Source organism: Trachypithecus francoisi, unplaced genomic scaffold (assembly GCF_009764315.1).
Source record: "Trachypithecus francoisi isolate TF-2019V2 unplaced genomic scaffold, Tfra_2.0 Lachesis_group16, whole genome shotgun sequence".
Classification (NCBI taxonomy): Eukaryota; Metazoa; Chordata; class Mammalia; order Primates; family Cercopithecidae; genus Trachypithecus; species Trachypithecus francoisi.
In genome coordinates this window covers 65,176,843-65,196,341 of record NW_022681461.1, presented here as the reverse complement: position 1 = coordinate 65,196,341, position 19,499 = coordinate 65,176,843, and the positions used below count along the sequence as shown (strand labels likewise).

General features: G+C 42.4%; 1 protein-coding gene across 3 annotated transcripts in view; it reads right to left on the bottom strand.

Moving 5' to 3' along the window:
- Positions 1-19,499, bottom strand: part of CDK5RAP2 (CDK5 regulatory subunit associated protein 2) — a 194,642-nt gene that overhangs the window by 32,233 nt on the left and 142,910 nt on the right. For all 3 annotated transcript variants that reach the window (XM_033237639.1, XM_033237638.1, XM_033237640.1), the window contains 4 exons: positions 16,839-17,412; positions 14,742-14,974; positions 3,189-3,237; positions 275-447 (listed from right to left, as the gene is read on the bottom strand). In XM_033237639.1, coding sequence (XP_033093530.1) covers positions 275-447; positions 3,189-3,237; positions 14,742-14,974; positions 16,839-17,412 — 1,029 coding nt within the window. The remainder of the gene's footprint in view (positions 1-274; positions 448-3,188; positions 3,238-14,741; positions 14,975-16,838; positions 17,413-19,499) is intronic.

Sequence of the window (19,499 nt, the reverse complement as noted above, 5' to 3'; positions counted from 1 at the left end):
GTTCAGTGACACACAGCCTGCAGGAAATGGCAAGTCATATATTAAGTCGTCATTTAAAAAATAAAAATGACTTTTTCCCAATTGCCAACCCTTTCAACAACCACAGCTTTCTCCAGTGATAAATGATACTCTGAATGACCAGCATTAGCCCTAATGGGATCTCCTTTCATCAGAGAAATATTCAAATGTCACCACACTCTGCTTACTAAGGTAAGATGGAAAACTATTGTTTTAATCAGGCCATGTTTAAAATGCTTAACGAAGCTTAGCTTACCTTCAGAAAAATTGTTCACCATAACTGAAGTCTTCTCAGTCTCATTATCTTGCTTCTGGTCTTGTGAGAAGAAGGACTTTTCAGACGTTTCAAAATCAGAGAGCACATGAGAGGCTGAAGGCTCAGGAGATTCAGGTAGAAGATGCTGGTAGGTTAAGTTGTCTTCCTCAATCCTTAACCATTGAGATTGAAAGATAAATCATCTCCCATGCTAAAATCCCAAGCCAGGACTATGACTTACGAATACTTATGATTACTTTACCCTTAGTAACTTCCCCATGTTTGCAACTTCAGTCAGACCTTTTATTTCTCTACAGCATTAAGCAATGACATTCTAAAAGCAAGAAAGGCTCGGTGGGCTTGAGTTTGGAGCCAACAAGGGGAAGCAGCGGGTTGTGCCTGTCCCACAGCCTGGTTTACAGGGGAGGGACCCAAGAGGACTTGGGTCAACGGTAGCTGTTTACCAAATAACCTCTCTATACCAAGCATTTGAGATTTTAGTTGGGCCTCACAGAAACCCTTTGAGGTAGGGATTACTATCCTCATTTAGAGTGGGGGAACTGGGGCTCATCATAAACTGGCCCACTGTCTCACGGCTTGGTCAGAGGCACAGTTTAGATTTCAACCAGGCCTGCCTGGCTCCAAGGCCCCCAGAAGAATGTGAGAGCCCAGCCCAAAACCATGAGGTGGCCTATGGATTTAAAAATCTCAAAACTCTCATGGTTTCCAAGCAGGTTTCAATATCATTATTCTTGCAATCATCTGGTTATTAACCTGTATTTCCCAAGGACCACCTAAGCCATGAGAAAAAAAAAAAAAGCTGAATGCTGTGAAAAGGCCACATGAAGCTCCATTATAAACTCCTTAACTGATGCTTTTTTTTTCTCCCACATTTTCCTATTACTTCTTGTCAGCAGCCACAGTCTCATTATTCATGAGCTAAGACAAGAGCAAAGACTCCAAAGCTGCAATGCATTCATTAACAGGTAAACACCTGATGCAACTTTGCCCAGACAGTGTGATGGATGCACAGGCTTGCTGCTGGCTTGCAGAAGTGCAGCATGGGCCAAGGGCACCCACTTAATTGGCTTAGAAGTGGCCCGTGTGAGTGCTAAACTACAGTTGAGAGAGGCAGAACAGAAGGCAAAAAACAAATCTGTCAGAAATGAAAAGGAGTGACACATTGGTTGAGGAGGCTAAAACAGGTTCTATCCCTTAATCCAACTCCTTCTGCAAGCAACCCCAGCCGTCTTCCTAAATGGCAAATGTGATCATGTCCAGCCCCGGCTTACCTTCCTTCGAAGACTCCCTACTTCCTACAGAACAGAGTTTGGACTTTTAACACACTTGAGGACCAGCCCAACAAGACCCAGCCTGCCTCTCCTGCTTTGACCCTCTATGTGCCGGCTACATGCTCAAAGGGACCGTGTCTCCTTTGCTTCAGGCATGGACACTCTCCCGACAGCCCCCAGCCCCTTCAACTCTCACCCTTTAGATCTCAGCTAAGAATGTCCCCACTCTGGGAAGCCTTCCTTGCCCTCTCTAAAGCATGCCAGTGGGATATGACCTATTATTACAAGAATGGAATTGGAGGATTGAACTGGCAGGGATCTCTAACAATATTGCAGTGGGAGAAGAGACTTTCTTTTAAATTTGCAGAAGCCCTGATTAAAATGTCCTCCTGTGAGCTGTGATACCTCTCTGCCTACTCGCTCTAATGATGCAAGTGCCCTTCATGATGTCAATAAAATCTACAAGTCTGCACCCTAGACTGGTCTCTATTTTATTCCCAGAAACCCAAAGGACCACATCTTTAAAGCAGAGGAAAGCACACAGCAACATTAATAGCACTCAGAATCTTTAACAACTAAATAAAGGAGGGCAAGACCTTGGCATTTTCAGTTGGCCATAGAGACAAGCTAAGAAATTACACAATTCATTTATTCCATGAATATTTTCTGAACTTCAACTACATGCCAGCAACTTGGAGCTGGAGCAGGTAGAGATATTCAAGACACAGGCTTTGCCCTCAAAAGACAATGTGGAATAACAGGAAGAGGACACGCATTGGATGGAGTGTGACAGATTCAAGTTCAAATCCTAGCTCTGCCTCGTAATGGCAAGTATGCAGCTCTGACCCATGGCTTCCTCATCCTAACATAGTTACTTCAAACTTTATATGGTGAGAACTAGTAAATGTGAAATGCTTACAGCAGCAGCTGACACACACCAATACCTAATGAATACTAGCTAGCTCCTTTCCTCTTCCAAGGAATTCTGGGAATAGAAAGATAAATGTAGAAAGCATTACAATACCATGTGGTAAATGCTGTAATGTAATTATGTCCAAGTGCTACAGCAAGAATCACTGACGCTGGGATGCGGTGGAGAGGGAGGGTACTGGGGGAACCAGGTTCATTTACATTTGAATGGACTCTGAAGAATGATTTTCAAACTTGAAGAGGAAGAAGGTAGAGTGCACAGCCATGGTGTGGGGAACAACACAAAGCCAAATAGGACTAAAACATGGGGTATATCGGGGAAGGGAAGCGAGGAGAACACGCAGGGGAGAAGAGAACTGGGGTCAGACTGAGAAGGGCCTCAAATGCCAGGCTAAGGAGTCTGAAGTTTATCTTGCTGGTATCTGGGAGCCAACAAATGAATATGTCATCTGGTTCAAATCACCTGATAGAAATGACACAAGTGAATGAAATGAATGAATGAAGGCAACAGAACATACGGCATGAGCTCTTGGTTTTGTATGGCCACTGTCAGTTCCATCGATGTTTATACCTTATTTACAAGAAGCAGGAAACAAACAGAATGGGAAGGAGCCAAAATATTTTAAAAGCTGGCAGGTAAATCAGACCTAAAAAGTCCTGGGAAGTCTTCTTAACAAATGCTACACACTCACCTCTCCATCAGTTCATTCTGGGTGTTCACTTCCACTCCAACTGATTTTCCTGGAAGCAGAAATAACATCAAGAAAGGAGGAGAAAAAAAAAAGTGTTTAAGTGTTCCCTAATAATTTCCTGCTCATACAGTTGAAGAAGCACTATTCCACTTGTTTAAACGCTCTATAACAATCCTGGATATTTAAAGTAGGATTACCAAGAGTACAGTTCAGACTATAGACTTCTCCTTTATCACTGCATTGACACTAGTTCTAGGTGACAGCACTGAATCTAAAAAGCAATCACGAGGCATTGCTGGTGCAGGTTCTTTTTCTTTCTCTCAGACTCTGATACTAACAGAATATATGCTCATTACAGAAAATGGGTAACAGAATCAAGAAAAGATCAATATCCTGGCACTCCCACAGCCAAGTTACTGGATTTCCTTCCATTCTTTTTTTTCATGCATTTTGGCATGGAGGATACTATATTACAACATAATTTTTTCACTCAGTACGCTATTATAGCCATTTCTCTTACTAAATTTGCTTCCGAAACATCATTTTTAATGCCTGCACTAATATTCCACTGTAGGTATGCACTACCACAATTTTGCCAGTTCTCTATTTGACGCTTAGGTCATCTCCAAATTTTCACTTTTATAAACAAATGAAATAAGCATCTTTGTGCATACAGCTTTATCTGCATTTTAATTATTTCCTTAGGAAGGGTCTCAGAAGTAGGATTAAAACTAGGGAAAGGAGTACATGAGTACAGTTGAAAAACCCACTGTCTACAGCAGGGGAAATGATTTTTTAAAATGACAAAAGAAAACAAAATATAGCTCAGAATGTAGCTGGGCAAAAGATGCTCTGCTCTCTTCCTGCATGTCATCATTTGCTGTTTGAAAGGAAGCACATGAGCCCAGATTTCAAAGAGACTAACAACTTTATTTTAAAAATACTTCAGAACCCTGGAAATTGCAGGCTGGGATGAGCTCTTTGAAGAAACTGATGCGTGGCTAAAGAAAAAAACAAACTCTTCTATAGTTGTACTTGAAAAATGAGACTATAATTAAACTGCACCCACACATGCAATTTTCAAAACTATTCCTAAAAGGAAAAGTTCTCAAACACCACAGTATAGAGGAAAAGATCACTGAATCCTTGCACATTTGCTTTAAGTCTAGAAGTTTCCACCTACAAACTCACAAGGCTGGCTGGCATGGCCACCCAGGTTCCCTACCACCCACCAGGCCAGCCAACTGGGCACCAAGAGTCAGTGCAACGTGCTGAGTGGTGGAAAGTCACCTACCACGGCAGGGCACTGTCACCATCAGAAATGAGTCACACAGGCCTGAGTGACCAGGCACCAGGGCCTGAGTATGGCTCTTTAACATCTGCTATCTCCTTCAGGCCTCACAATGATCCTATGAGCACGGTGTTAGTATCTCTGTTTTAAAGCAAAGAAGTGAAAATCCAGGAGGTTTAATGTTTCAGCTCTCCCTTTGTCCGATCACACTCTCCCTTACTTTACTACATTTTATAGCTAAGCAAGACAGATGGAGAGATCCTTATAGCTACTTCAGTCACAAACCTGTGCCTCTTTGTTACATCCTGGCCAAAAATGGCATGATATTTTGGCTTCTTGAAAGATAGATAGAGGTTGACAGGCCCTCATCAGTGGATGCTCTCAAAGACTCCACATTTCTGTCCTCTACAATCCTCCTCAAGGGGGAAATCCACACCTGACTGAATCAGATTTCAAGACCTTTCCTGGAAGAACTAGTTTGTAAGACCATCCCTAATGGGTAGGGACAACTGTATGTTAAAAGAACAGCTTAGTCAACATTTTTCATCTCATACCTGCACTGGGCTGCTTACTAACATTTAGCAGATAACACCGACCCTACAGACCCTGAGAATGGACCGTCAGTGCCAGCCCAGCCTTCCAAAAAGCTTAGGACTTACTCAGGCACTAGCCAGGCAAAGTAACATGACATTCTGCTTCACATTCTCACTGTTTTTTGTTTGTTTGTTTTGTTTTTGTTTTTGAGATGGAGTCTTGGTCTGTCGCCCAGGCTGGAGTGCAGTGGCACGATCTCGGCTTACTGCAACCTCCGCCTCCTGGGTTCAAGCAATTCTCATGCTTGAGCCTCCTGAGGAGCTGGGACTACAGGCACACGCCACCACACCCAGCTAATTTTTTTGTATTTTTAGTAGAGACGGGATTTCACCATGCTGGCCAGGCTCCTCTCAAACTCCTGGTCTCAAGTGATCCACCTGCCTTGGCCTCCCAAAGTGCTAGGATTACAGGCGTAAGCCCCTGAACCTGGCCACATTCACATTGTTCTTTAGTTGTATATCTTCCTCAGGAACTTCCCAGGGTGGGGACCCTTGGTTTGGGGCAGGCTTTAAGCATTCCAGGTCTCCAGATCTTAAACCCATCAAAAACCTCTCCTCCATTCCTAACCAAACCCATGATCACACCAGGAAGTGCCCTGATGCCACCAGCAGCATGAGTTTCCCCTTCAAATAAGAGACTCTTGAGGAGCTTGCAACAACTCAACAACAACTGTATTCCACCCATTCCCCTGTTACTGTAACAGAGTTCTTTAAAACCAAGGGACAAATAGTTACTGTAGGAGTCACAGGGAGATCACAACAACTAATGCACTGAATTTCTTGATAAAATGCCCCCACACAGGTAACAGGGTAATCTGTCTAGCGATTCAAAAGCTTAGAATGCATGTCATGAAAATGCTGCTCCCATCTCTCAGGCAAATCTTGTTGCTACGCCTAAGAGCTGTGTAGTATGAGGCAATAGGAGGACTTCATCTTTTCAAATAAAATACATCTAGTTATCCCATCCATAACTGAACAAGCAAGAGAAGACTATTATGCCAGACAAACTTATAACTGGTTGACCCAACTTCAGTTTCCTCTCTGCACTGATCCATTCTGTATAGTGCTACCACTTAAGAAGCCTCTTTTGAAACAGTACTTCCCAGCTCAAAATCCATCAGTCCTACAGAGTGAACTTCAAATCCCACAGCCTGGCATCTCCTACATGACCCAGATGTTTCTTCCTTTCCACCTCTCTGGTAATTGGTAGAAACTAATTCTATTCTATTTTAATATTTACAGTGCTCCTCCCAGGTGCCTATGCCAGACACTGAGGATACAGAAATGAATGCGGAGCTACCCTACCCTCAGTGAGTTCACCTGAGTGGAAAGGGTGGACCCAAAAGACAATTACACTACAGTGCTGTGATAAGGGGCTGCAATGGATGCTGTGGGAAGGCACACAGAGGAGACAAACAGAATCTGGCCTGGACCATCAAGGAACATTTAGGGGAGGTGGCAATGGAGCCATATCTTTGATGGAGGGAAGAACTGCTTTATAAAGGTGGGAAGACACCAAGGGGCTCTGGGGAGGGCAGTTCCGGGGATTCTTAGGAGGAAAAACCCTCCATTTTCTCTGAAAGCCTGGATCACTCTGTTAACCATAACATGCATACCCCATTATTATTGTTGTCACAGTAAGCTAAAAAGTATCTGAGTTTTGAAGTTTCTTTTGCCAAGGTTATGGATCATGACAAGTGACACAGCCCCAGGAGGTCCTGAGAACATGTGCCCAAGGTGATTGGGTTACAGTTTGGTTTTATATGTTTTAGGGAGATATAAGACACCAATCAATATATGTGAGGTATACACTGGTCTGGTCCAGAAAGGCAGGACAAATCAAAGTGGATGGCGGGCTTCCAGGTCATAGGTGGATTCAAACATTTATCTGATTGGCACTTGGTTGAGTTATTATCTAAAGACCTGGAATCAATAGAAAGGAGTGTCTGAATTAAGGTAAGGGGTTATGGAGACCAAGGTTTTTCTTATGTGGATGAAGTCCCAGAGGTGGCCACCTCCAGAGGCAAATGTTTCCTATTCAGATCCTTAAAAGGTGCTGGACTCTCAGTCAATCTCTTCAGGATCAGAAAAAGACCTGGAAAGGGAAGGGGATTCTCTATAGAATGTAAGTGTTCCCTACAAGAGACAGCATTTCAGGGCCATTTCAAAACATGTCAAAGAAATATATTTTGGGGTAAAACACTTTGATTTCTTTCAGAGCCCTGCTATCTGTCATGTGATGCTATAATAGAGTCAGGTTAGAATTCGGTTTCTTATTGCTACAGAGTCTGTTCTGCCAGCCTAAGGATCTCTATTTTAATGTTAATACTGGTCAGTTGTGTGCCAACTCCAAAGGGAGGAGAGTATAATGAGGCATGACTGACTGCCCCCACTTTCCCATCATGTTCTAAACTAGTTTTTCAGGTTTTGGTGGGTTCCCTTAGCTGCGGGAAGGGTCCACTCAGCCAGCTATAGGATTTACAATTTTAATTTTGGTTTACATACCTTCCTGAGCTCCCACTATTTGTCAAGCAGGACACCCTTTAAATCAGGAGTGTCTACTGGGTCTGTTGTTTGGCCAGAAATTTAAAAATGAAAGAAATCAGGGTTGTCCAATCTTTTGGCTGCCCTGGGCCACACTGGAAGAAGAACTGTCTTGGACCACACATAAAATACACTCACAACAGCCAATGAGCTTAAAAAAAAAAAAAAAATCCATAATGTTTTAAGAAAGTTTACGAATCTGTATTGTGCCACATTCAACGCCGTTATGGGCTGCATGCAGCCGTGGGCCACTGGTTGGACAAGCTTAAATAATGTCATTTCATCCTCACAAACATCCCTACAGGACAGGTACTGCTATCCCCCACAGGAAATCTGGCCCTTCCAGGGATAAACGACCCATAAAGCTGGGATCTGAACTCTAGTCTGTCTGACTTCAAAGGTCTTGTTCTTTCCAACCCAACATCCTTGTGACAGCCTCTATCACAAACTCAGATGTGAATATCAAGTGCAAGCTATAAACAAACCCAGGGTGGGAGGGGGTGGAAGGAATAAATTTTGCTTCCACTTCAGGTGAACAAAGAAAGTTTCCTGGAGGACAGGCAGAATTTATCTAAATTTCTCTAAATGGAAAGGGAGTAAAAGTCTTACAGAAAAAAATAATGGTTTGAACAGAATCATGGAAGAGGGGAAAGGCAAGGCCTGGCCCACAGAAATGTTTGACCAGTGCATCCAATTTGATAGGAGTGTGAGAAGCACAATATCATGGTGGTTAGGAGCGTAGACTGTGAAAGTGAACTACATGGACTCAAATTCAGACTCTGCTCTTCCTGTCTGACTTAGACCAAGTGAATTAACCTCTCTGTTCCTCACTTGTTAATAAATGAGGATAATAGATAATACTTCCTCTTAGGCTGAGAATAATGCCTGGCATATTGCAAGCACCCAATAAAGATCAGCCTTCCCCACTCCCTCATTGTTTCTCCTTCAGCTGCATCATTATCATCATCATCATCAGAAGGTGGTGGGCTGGCAAAGGCCCCTTCCAGACTGTGGAAGGCCTTGAGAAGAAACCAAGTTTCAGGTTCACTTCTATCAGCAGAGAACTGAGGCAAGCGTTTCCAGGAGCTATCTTTGTTCATGTGGTGAGCTCACTGATCAAACTGTCTTCTTTGTACCTTTCCCAGTGTCAAACACAGCTTACTCAAAAATACCTGCAGACAAAATACCACCTGCCTTATTCATACAACAGCTCTTTGGAGGCACCAAGAACAAGGATACAGTGGAAACTCTGGCTACAACACCAGTTCCTGATCTATTTAGATCCCAGCCTTCCTGGGAATCTAAGTTATAGACCCTCATCCCAGAAAAATGTACATACTCACAAAATCTTGTGGGTTTCCAGATCTCTGGTGGGATCCCCAGTTTAATGGAGCCAAGGGAGAGTTCCCTTATAAGCATTAAGAAACCACACTACCATCCTACTTCTTGGAGCCTGCCAACCAAACATTATTAAAGAAATAGCAAGGATATGCAGAAAGATTCCAATACAGTGTTCTTTATAATAGCCCCAAAATGGGAACAATCTGAATGTTCATCTAATGGGGAATGATTAAATAAATTATGGTACGTTGACACAAAAGAATGCCCTGCAGCCACTAAAACTTACAATGTATATTTATTATCTACAACTGAACAAAGGGAGAGGATGCAAACAGACCCACTTCCATAAAAAATACACATATGAATAAAAAAGGTCTGGGCATATATACTCCAGGGTATTCAAGCTTTGTTGTGTGATGCAATTATAGGAGTATTTGCTTATCTTTTATTCCACAGTAAACATGTATTGCTTTCTATTAATTTTTTTAAAAGCTATATTTAAATTTTTAAGAACTCATGCTATGCAACTGCCTCAAATATAAAGCTGTTTTATGATAAGCTTGTTTCATAATTCAAGAGCCAGACCCCTTGTATGAATCTAAGAAAGAGCTACCTCTGTGTTACACTTTAGTTCCTAAGAAAAGGAGTTGTGGTGAGGTTTCTGGGACTTTTATGCTTTTTGTAGGAGAAAATCAAGTTCTATGTTTGTGTTATCTGCTAAGCCTAAAATGCTTCATCTGCCTGCAGAACCCACAAAGAATAAGTAGGCTCTCCTTGGGCATGTCAAGGTAAACAACTAAAAAATAAATCAAGGGGAGTGGCTGGATGAGGGAGGGAGGGCAGCTGGTGCCAGAGGCACCGTCTCTCAGCTCTCCACTTCCTAGGGCCTAGAGTGAGGGCCTTCAAGAAGAAAAGAAGCCAACAAAAAATGACTTGGGCCTGGAAGATACGGCTTTATCATGAGGACTCAGATATTTCTCCACTAATAAAATGAAAACTAGCTTATTTAGAATACCCTTAGCTAGAAGGAAGTAGGTTTTCATAAAGCTGGGAAAAGTCAGGTACTCCTATATACCCTGGTCCTCAAAAGTCCTGGGAACTGGTATTAGCAAAACCAGTCTACAACAGGTCTAAGCTGCTGGGCCCGTTGGAAAAGCTGGGGGAAAACATTCACTAGGCCCAGATGGGTAAACTACCCAATGTCCTATCCCAGAATTACATGAACTATGTGGGCCATCATAAGCCATCTATTTTGTACATACGAAGACAAGAGGAACAGAGTCAAATCCTGGTTCCACCAAGTCAGTTGTGACTTTGAACAACAAACTCTTATTTGTTAAGTCTAAGTTCCTCACCTGGAAAACAGGCTGTTCTGAGGATTAAGCCCCAACTCACAACAAGTACAAATACTAGTAAGAACTCAGTACATAAGAACCATGCATTCAGCATTGAGGCAAGCAAGGCTTCACATCCATAACTTAATTCCTACAAAGACTCTACCAATTAGGTATTAGAATGCTAAGTTTACAGGTGAAGAAAGAAACTGAGGCAAGGAATTAAGTAAATTTCCTAACATACACAGCTTATAAGTGGGAAGCCAGAGCTCTAATCTGGCCAGCCCAGTTCCAATGACTGCATTCTTCACCACTAGGCCCATTTATTTAGATATATAAGGTTATATCTCTATGCCTCAGTTCATCATCTATAAAACTGAACTTAATACATTTTGCTTCCAAGGTCATTGTGAAGTTTAAATCAAATAACCTATATAATACCAACTATAATACAAGTAGCTCTAGTAGGAAAAGTTTTTTGTCCAGAGACCTGATTTGAATCCCAGCTCTGCCATTCACTCCATAAATGGTCACAGATGAGTTGCTCACCCTCAATGGGCCACACTCTCCACAGCTGTAACACTGGACTCACTGATTAATTTATTCATTCTCTCAGAGTATGTGTTGCATGTCCACCATACACCAAACGTTATCTATATCTTAGCACTACAGCAACAAACACAACAGACAAGCTCCATGCACCTTTGTGGGACTTACCTTCTACAGGGAAGGCAGAATAATCAACATATAACATGCAAGGTGGTTAAGATGGTTACGGGTAGTAAACACATAACATGCAAGATGGTTGTGGGTAGACCGGGGAAAATAATGCAGGGCAAGGCAAAAAGGGGAATGTCAGTGATAGGCAGGGGTGCCTCGCTATTTCATAAAGCGCTGTCAAAGAGCATCTCGCTGATATGATGACATTTGAGACAAGGCCTGAAGGGATCAGGGACACCAGAGAGAAGAGAAAGTGCAAATCCCCTGAAGGAGGAGCTGGCCTGGGCATGCTAGAAAAACTGCAGGGTCAGTAGCTGGGGTGGGGAAGCAGGAGAGGGTGGGGCACCAGGAGTAAGAAGAGAGCGCAGCCGGGGCAATGGTACAGGGCTTTGCAGGCCCTTATCTGGACTTTTACACTGAATAAAAAGGAAAGGCTTTGATTTGGGGGCAGAGATGGGACATGATCTGACTTACATTTTTAAAAGATTATTGATTACTGTGTGGAAATGCACTACAGTGAGGCAAGGATGGAAGCCCAGAGGCCAAACAGGAGAGGCCTGCAGCATCCAGGTGAGATAAGAGAAGCGAACTGAAGCGGTGGCAGCAATAAGGTCGTGAGGACTGATGGAAGACATGCAGAAGGCAGGGCTGCACAGAGGCAGCCAGGGAGGGAGAGGAGAACTGAACTCTCAGTGGTATCATCTGGAAGCCAAGTGAGCCAAGGAGGGAGGGATCAACACGTCAAATACTGCTGCAGTCTGAATAAAATGAATACTGAAAATTGATCCTTGGATTTGGCAAAGTGGAAGTTGTCAGTGTCGGGCAAACTGTTTCAGTGGAGGGGTTAAGATGACTGAGAGTCCAGTCCCAATGGGTTTAAGAGAGAAAGGGAACTGGAAAGCAATACTAATGGAGATAAAGGAAAAGGACAAAAATAATGACTTCACAGAGCAATTTAAAAGGATACAGTTTTGACTCTGGACTCATATTCATGTTATGCATATTCAAAAAATTAAATCAATTAAAAATAGGGTAAAAAAACTCTAAAATTGAATACAAATAAAAACAAATGAATCTAATTGTGTTTCAAATGACTAACCCAACAACGGCTGTACAAAGAATGAAACCAAACAACTTTTAAGTTCAAGAACGTACTATAGTATACTTTTAGCCTAAAAATAAAGAGAACCACTTTAATAAACAAATCTTGAACTGGAAGAGTTCCAGTTCAAGATTTGTTTAACTTCCAGTTCAAGATTTGTTTATTAAAGTGGTTCTCTTTGCTTCCAGTTCAAGATTTGTTTATTAAAGTGGTTCTCTTTGTTTATTAAAGTGTTTCTCACTGTTTTTCACAGTGGAAAGGGTGGAGTAATTCTGTAACTATATGCATATATTACAGAATTGAGTAAATCAACAGATATGGTGATGTTGTCAGAGCCAGGGTTCTTACTGTTGGAGAAGGGAAGTAAAAATACGGAAGTGGGAAAAACAGGAAAGAACCCAGTGAGTTTGGACTGGAATTAAAGCCACCATTGTGAAGTAATGATTTTTAAAAAAAAATAAATTATGCATTTACACACACACACGCACACAGCCTGCTAAAGGGCCTAGACACAATGGTACCCTCGTAGCAATGAACACACCTAGCACCAAATCTTGGTTGTTAAATATCATTCCTCATTAAAAGGAATCAAGGCTCTTGGAGAAATGGCTCATTCAGGGTAGGAGCAGTACAGGATGAGCATGGAAAATCTATTTTGTCCCAGAAAGTAAGGAAGTGCTCCCAAAACGATGGAGACATGTCGAAAGAAACTGCCACTTACCAAATTTGGGACAATATGATATGAATGTCAGAATGGATAATAGTCCATTGAATAAAATAAGAATCTTCAAGCCCACACTGATCATAAACAAATAAACAAGAAATATATTAATAAAAGGAGTTTAACAGAGAACGCATCCTTCTAATAAATGCCACCTAATACAAATGAAGAAGGAATGTGATTTTAAAAATGTTACTATTAGAAAAAACCTGTCATAGTAACATTTGACTCGGACAAGAATCATCAATATATGGTAGAACTCATGGTAGAAGTTTGAAGAGGAAGAGAACACATATGGAGTTACAAAGTATCTTCTACAAATTACTCATTCATTACATAGGTTAATACAATTTACATTGGAGAAAACTGACAGACATTACCTTAAGAAGTGATCAAAGTTAATATCACCAAAAATGGGATTGATATTGTGTGCCTCCTTAAGAAAATACCATAAGAGGCCGGGCGCGGTGGCTCAAGCCTGTAATCCCAGCACTTTGGGAGGCCGAGACGGGCGGATCACGAGGTCAGGAGATCGAGACCATCCTGGCTAACACGGTGAAACCCCGTCTCTACTAAAAAAATACAAAAAATTAGCCGGGCGAGATGGCGGGCGCCTGTAGTCCCAGCTACTCGGGAGGCTGAGGCGAGAGAATGGCGTAAACCCGGGAGGCGGAGCTTGCAGTGAGCTGAGATCCGGCCACTGCACTCCAGCCTGGGCGACAGAGCGAGACTCCGTCTCAACAAAAAAAAAAAAAAAAAAGAAAATACCATAAGAACAAAATAATATGTAGCATTCCTGCCAAAACTGCATAGCCAATCTAATTTAACCAATCTAATCTAATCATGAATTGAGTCTTAAGAACAGATAATCCCAAGGTGAGGGGCTAGCCTGAACTATTCAAGTATGTTCACATCATGAAAAGAAGACAGGGTGAGGAACTACTGCAGATTAAAGAAGACCAAAGAGACACATAACAACTAAATGTAATGTGGGGATTGGATCCTGGATCAGGATCAGGATCCAGAATAAACTGTCATAAAAGACATTATTGAATTAATTATAAAAATTCAACTATAGGTTGTATATTAGATAATAGTATATGAGACAACACTGTTTCTGCTTGTGATAACAGTACCATGGTTAGGTAAGAGAACGTCCTTGGTCTGAGGAACCACACCCTGAATTACCTAGGGAGAAAGGAACATCATAGCATCAATCAATCCACTCTCCTAGGGCTCAGAAAGATAATAGTAGAGTGCGTGTGTGTACAGACGGGGAAAGATAAAACAAATGTGGCAAATGCTAACAACTGATGAAGCTGGGTGCAGAGTAAATGGGAGTTCTTTGCTGTAGTCTCAAAAAAAAATTATTTTGAAAATTTTGCCTAGCACATAGCAAAGGTTTCTTTCTTCCTCTGGCCATCCTTAACTCTTCGATACACTTTTTAACTGATAAAAATTGTGAAAATTGTGCTTGGTTGATTGGATTTTTTTGGCTGCCAACATTTAAAACACACGAGTTTTTACAAAAAAAAAAAAAAAAAAAAAAAAAAAAAAGGTCCCATCTTCTCTGGAAAATTTGTAAGATGCAAGAACTGGCAACCATGTGACCACTGCTGAGTGAGAGGCAGCATCTCCTGGCTGGTTTCACTCATGTATCTCGTCGGTCCAGCCCCTGAGGTGTCTAAACTGGACTCCTGGTTTGTAACAGTGCCGACCACAAGCCACGTGGAAGTGGTCACTGGAAGGAAGAAGGAAGCAGCAGCCAGTGTGGTTCTGCTGTCACCTCATCAAGGCAGAGGGGTAAGAGATAAGTAAGGCCAAGGAGTTAGCTCCTCCTGTGCCCCTCCAAGAAGTCCCGGGTCAATTACTGATGTCTTAGGACTCGCGTACCTCACCCTACTTACCGTTGAGAAATAGCTTTTCCAATTTCTCCAGCAGCGCAGCACATTGATTCAGCTGTTCCCGGAAACCCTCGGCCACGCAGTAATCCACGTCGCTGGCCTGCAGCAACTCCTCAAATGCCTTAATCATGGTGTTCATGTGTTGACGGGAGATGACACAGATGCCATGGCCATCTTTAATCTGCTGCCGTTGAAGGGAGAGCTCCCTGGCTTGGGACTGAACTAATGAATTGTATCTGATAAAAGAGGGGAAAGAAAATACTTGGACCATTTTAGAATTGAATTTTTGTGACCTTAACACTAATTGGAAAAATGACAGAGTACAATTTTTAAAAGCCTGCAGCTGTACAAGTATATATACTTTTAGAAAAATTGAAACTGTACCAAGGTCACCCCTTCTTTGATTTCACACAGCCAACAAATGCTGGAACAAAGATTCTTCTGCAACATTTGTAACCTTATAAAGCCCCCAATTAAAGTACAGATTGGCAAGGACTCAGGCGAACAATTAGTTTCCAAACACTCTTCAAAAATACTATTCTGAATTGTAGAAAGGAGTGCCCCAAGGGTCAGAGGACCTACCAAAAGTTCTCATGAAGTGTGACAAAGAAAGTGTACGGCAAGGAAAAAAAGGATAGGACTCTCTCCTCCTGAACGAAATGTCACTGAATAATCACGATGCTAATTACCATTTACTGAGGGTCTAGGACCTGTCAGTAACTGAATTCAGTGCTTTATATGTTATCTGATCCTCTCAGTCTTCCAAAATGTATAAATGTTCCCTTTTACAGAAGAAGAAACTGATTGCAAAGCTAGTTAAGTGGTAAAGATTTTGGATTCAAACACGATTCTCACTTTGAAGATCATTATGCAATATTACCTTCTTACCACCATGTGCCATCTTTTCCTATGTGAGCCCATAAGAGAAAGGCACTGAGTAAGTACAAAGGTTAAGGGAAATGTGACTCAGGTAAACTGGCCACAATAACCTTGCTCCAGCGAGTAGCTTGGCAAAGATGTTGACACTTCAGTTCAACATACCTTCCTAGAAATGACAACACTACATGGGCTGGCAGTCGCCTTCAACATAGAGTGTGCACATGCAGATGACATGATACCAGCATTAAAGGTAGGGGCCAGTATCATGTGAATACCGGAGTAACATGGGTAAACATGGGGAACTCATGAGCAACATGAGTAAACATGGGTACTGGAGTGGGATAATGTGGGCTTGAACCCTGCCAATGGCTTTGACCAGCTCTGTGAATATTCCCTGTCAAGTCACCACAGCTGCTTCGAGGCTCAGTTTCCTTACCTATAATAACTAGTTTAGGAACACCTCCTTCTCAGGTGATTTTGAGGATTAGATAAGAAAAGTGCCTAACCAGAGGCCTAAGACAACAGCCTTTCAATAATTACAAGCTTCCTTCAATCTCACTGCTTGGGAAGTCTTGAAAAATTCATCCTGGCTCCTGACAATTCAGAACAATGTGTTTGACTCAAATTAGTGACAAATGAAGGTCAACTTTACAAATGATCCCATTTTTGCCATATCTCATGAAGCAAAACTGTATATATCTATGACCATAAAGCATTATCTTCGTGACCTAAGAATTCTTCTCTTTCAACACAGGCTTATTTCTCTAAGATGACCTTAAAGGGTAAAGATATGGAATATATTTCTATCCCTCCTATCTTGCCTAGACATCAGTTTTAGTTTCACAGCACAGCAAAAGCCAGTAAGAGTCCAGTAGTACACACTGCAGTTCAAGCAAAGGCTCTATCACTCACCAAGTGACTAGTATGAAACCTTTACCCTGAGTCCCCAACTCGAGGAGGGCGAAATCTGTCCTGCCAATTTCCAGAGGACCCAAGACTCGTAACTGACGTTCACGTGTGTGGTCGCTGTTCCTCTTCTTTGTGGCCTCACCTCTCACTTCTCCACGGGACCTGGCTGCCTGAACCCCACCATCAAGCCCTCCCCAGAACACACTCTACCTATCACAGAGCAGCATTCTCTTTTAGCTCATGGGCTCCTACCTAGTGGCAATACTGGGGGACTACAGGCTTAAATGGTGAGACCGCAGAGGTGGAATGTACCTGGAAGGTGAGAGATCTCTGAACTTATTCTGCAGATTATGGATCTCACTGAAAAGTTCTAAGTTCAAATTCTGCTCCTTCTGCAGCTCATATTCCTGTTCCTCCAGCTGCTGTTTGAGGTTCTCTAGCATCCTGCTGTCAATCATCTCTGGGGCCAGCGGATGGAGGATTTTCATGTGTTTCACATATCGTACTTGGTGCAAACCTGAAAAGGTCATTTCTTCCTCATCAGAACTACTCTTGGGCTTGCTCAAGCCATCCTGGGCCCCTTCCATCCCACACAAAACTGTAATAATGGCCTCACTGCACTGGGAGTGCTTTTGAAGCTGAAATATGAAATTCTGGTAGCCTTCCAGCTCAGTTTCCAAGTCATGGATTTTCTGTTTTAAGCATTCTGTCTCATTTGAAGTATCAATGCTCTCTGACTGATCAGTCCCCATCACACTGACTTTAGCAGAAGGCTGACTCTTGGAACTCAAGTAAGTAGCTACTGAAGTTGGGCTCAGAACATCTTCAGGATTTTCTTTGCATGATGGCAAGCTGGCAAGGTCATCAGGTGGGCAAATCTCAGAGCCTAAAAATCAAAAACATTTATGTCAGTATCTCTTTTACTAAAATCCAACCCCTCTCTCCTGCCTCACAGCCATAGCCAAGCCAAGACCACTGCAGTGGCCTAACAAGCCTCCCTCAAAAAGGCCCTGGTATTTCCTAACACACTTCCCTCAAAAAGCCTCAGTCTTTCCTAACAAGCCTCCCTCAAAAAGCCCTAGTCTTTCCCTCTTACGCCTCAGTTGTCCTCTTCCTCAGAGTGACTGTTCTAAAAAGTAAATTTAACCGTGATAAACCCACATACACCCCCTCTAAAATTCATCGACATTCCCACTATCTACATGAGACCTTCCCACGATCTAGTTCCAGGCAACCTTTCCAGGAATATCTCTGGCACCACTATGGAGACTTCCTACAAAATTAACCATGATTCTCTGCACATAGCTTGCTGTTTCATGCCTCCATGCTTTTGCATGAGCCGTGCCCTCTGCCTGGAACACCCTCAGCCCTCTATTCTACTCCTACCTAATGAACTCTTTCCATACCCAGATCTAATTTTCCTTCCTCTGCAAGCCCACTGCCAAACTACACAAAAGTCATAACTCGCTGTGGTTCTGTAGCACCTTATGCATATTACTCAAGACAAATATACTATGTGCTGGGTGCTAAAGTAAAAATTATAAGTGGCTTATTTGTTGATTCACATAGCAATTAGTTATCTGAATGCCTCTCTCCCTCACCAGACTGCACGTTTCTTCACAGCAGAGATGTGGCCTTTCCTTTTCACATTCTCGGCATCTAGTACAGTACGTAACCCAGACCAGACGTCAGTGCCAGTGTGAGAAACATTGACAGACTGTGAAGCAACAGTAAAGAGTGGCAATTCTGAATATCCACGACACGTGAGAGTCTTCTCATGTCCATGTCTAACGGCTTCCAGGAGATACCCTGACATCCCCTTTAGTGAGGTGTTTCACTCACTCACAACACTGCCAGGAAATATTTCCTTATAGCTAGTAAATAGCTAAAGCCTTAGAAATGCAGCCACACTTGTTTGAGAAGTGGAGTGGTACAGCAGAAAGAATATGAAGCTTAGAAGGTCGCACAGCCTGAGGCAAGTGACTTTACTATCCAAGAGCCTCAGTTTCCCCTGTGTCTAAAATGTGGAAGAGATGTCTCATATGGCTGTAGTGCAGCTTCAAGCTCAGGCCTGACTCCAGAGCATCTGTTCTTAACCACTATGCCACACTGCTGGCTGCCCAGGGAAAGTTCTGCTCAATATAGAGAGCTGTCTGAATACTTAAGGGGCAGCGGAATGTAGTAGAAAAACCTGCCTTTGAAATTCAACACACATGGTTTCAAACTCTGGCTCTGCCACATAGGCAAGTTACTTGACCTCTCTGAGCTTTAGTAGCTTTATCTGTAAAATGGAAAGAACATCATTCACTGTGAAAAGTTGTGTGTATACGTTTGTTTTTAGGGATTATATGGAACAATATCTGCAAAAAGAGAAAAAAAAAAGGCTAGCACAGTATCTGGCACACAGTAGTGAAGGAATCCAAGTAACACAAACATCGTCTAACCATTCGAAGACAGGAGATGCCCTTCACGGGAGGCGTGCATGCAAAGGCCAGCCTGGAAAAATGCTACAGAAGCAACAACATGGGGCTGGACTGGGTGACCTCAGAGATCTCTCAGAAAGAAATTCACACAAAAATCGTCATTAGACTGCATGTCCCAATTTCTGATTCTGCAATCTGCTCCTTGTGTCTTTAGGTACACTCTTGTCTCTGTTCATGATGCAAATACCATAAAATACGGTATTTCATTTTAGAAAGCAGCTGCTACCTGACCTAAAGGAAGCATTCCGAATACAGTATTTTTATTGTACACAATTTGCTATGATAATTAGTCAATAATAGCCTTGAGGGTGGTGACCGTGTCATCCACGTCTGTTTCTCCAGTATCTCGCACAGGGCCTGCGACAGAGAATGTACTCAGCAAGTACTTCTGGCTGAACAAGAAAAAGAAAGAGGAGCTGGGGAGGGAGATATCTCTCAATAAGGCTTTCTTCCAGTGAATCACCCTCCAAGACAAGAAAATATCTTTGCT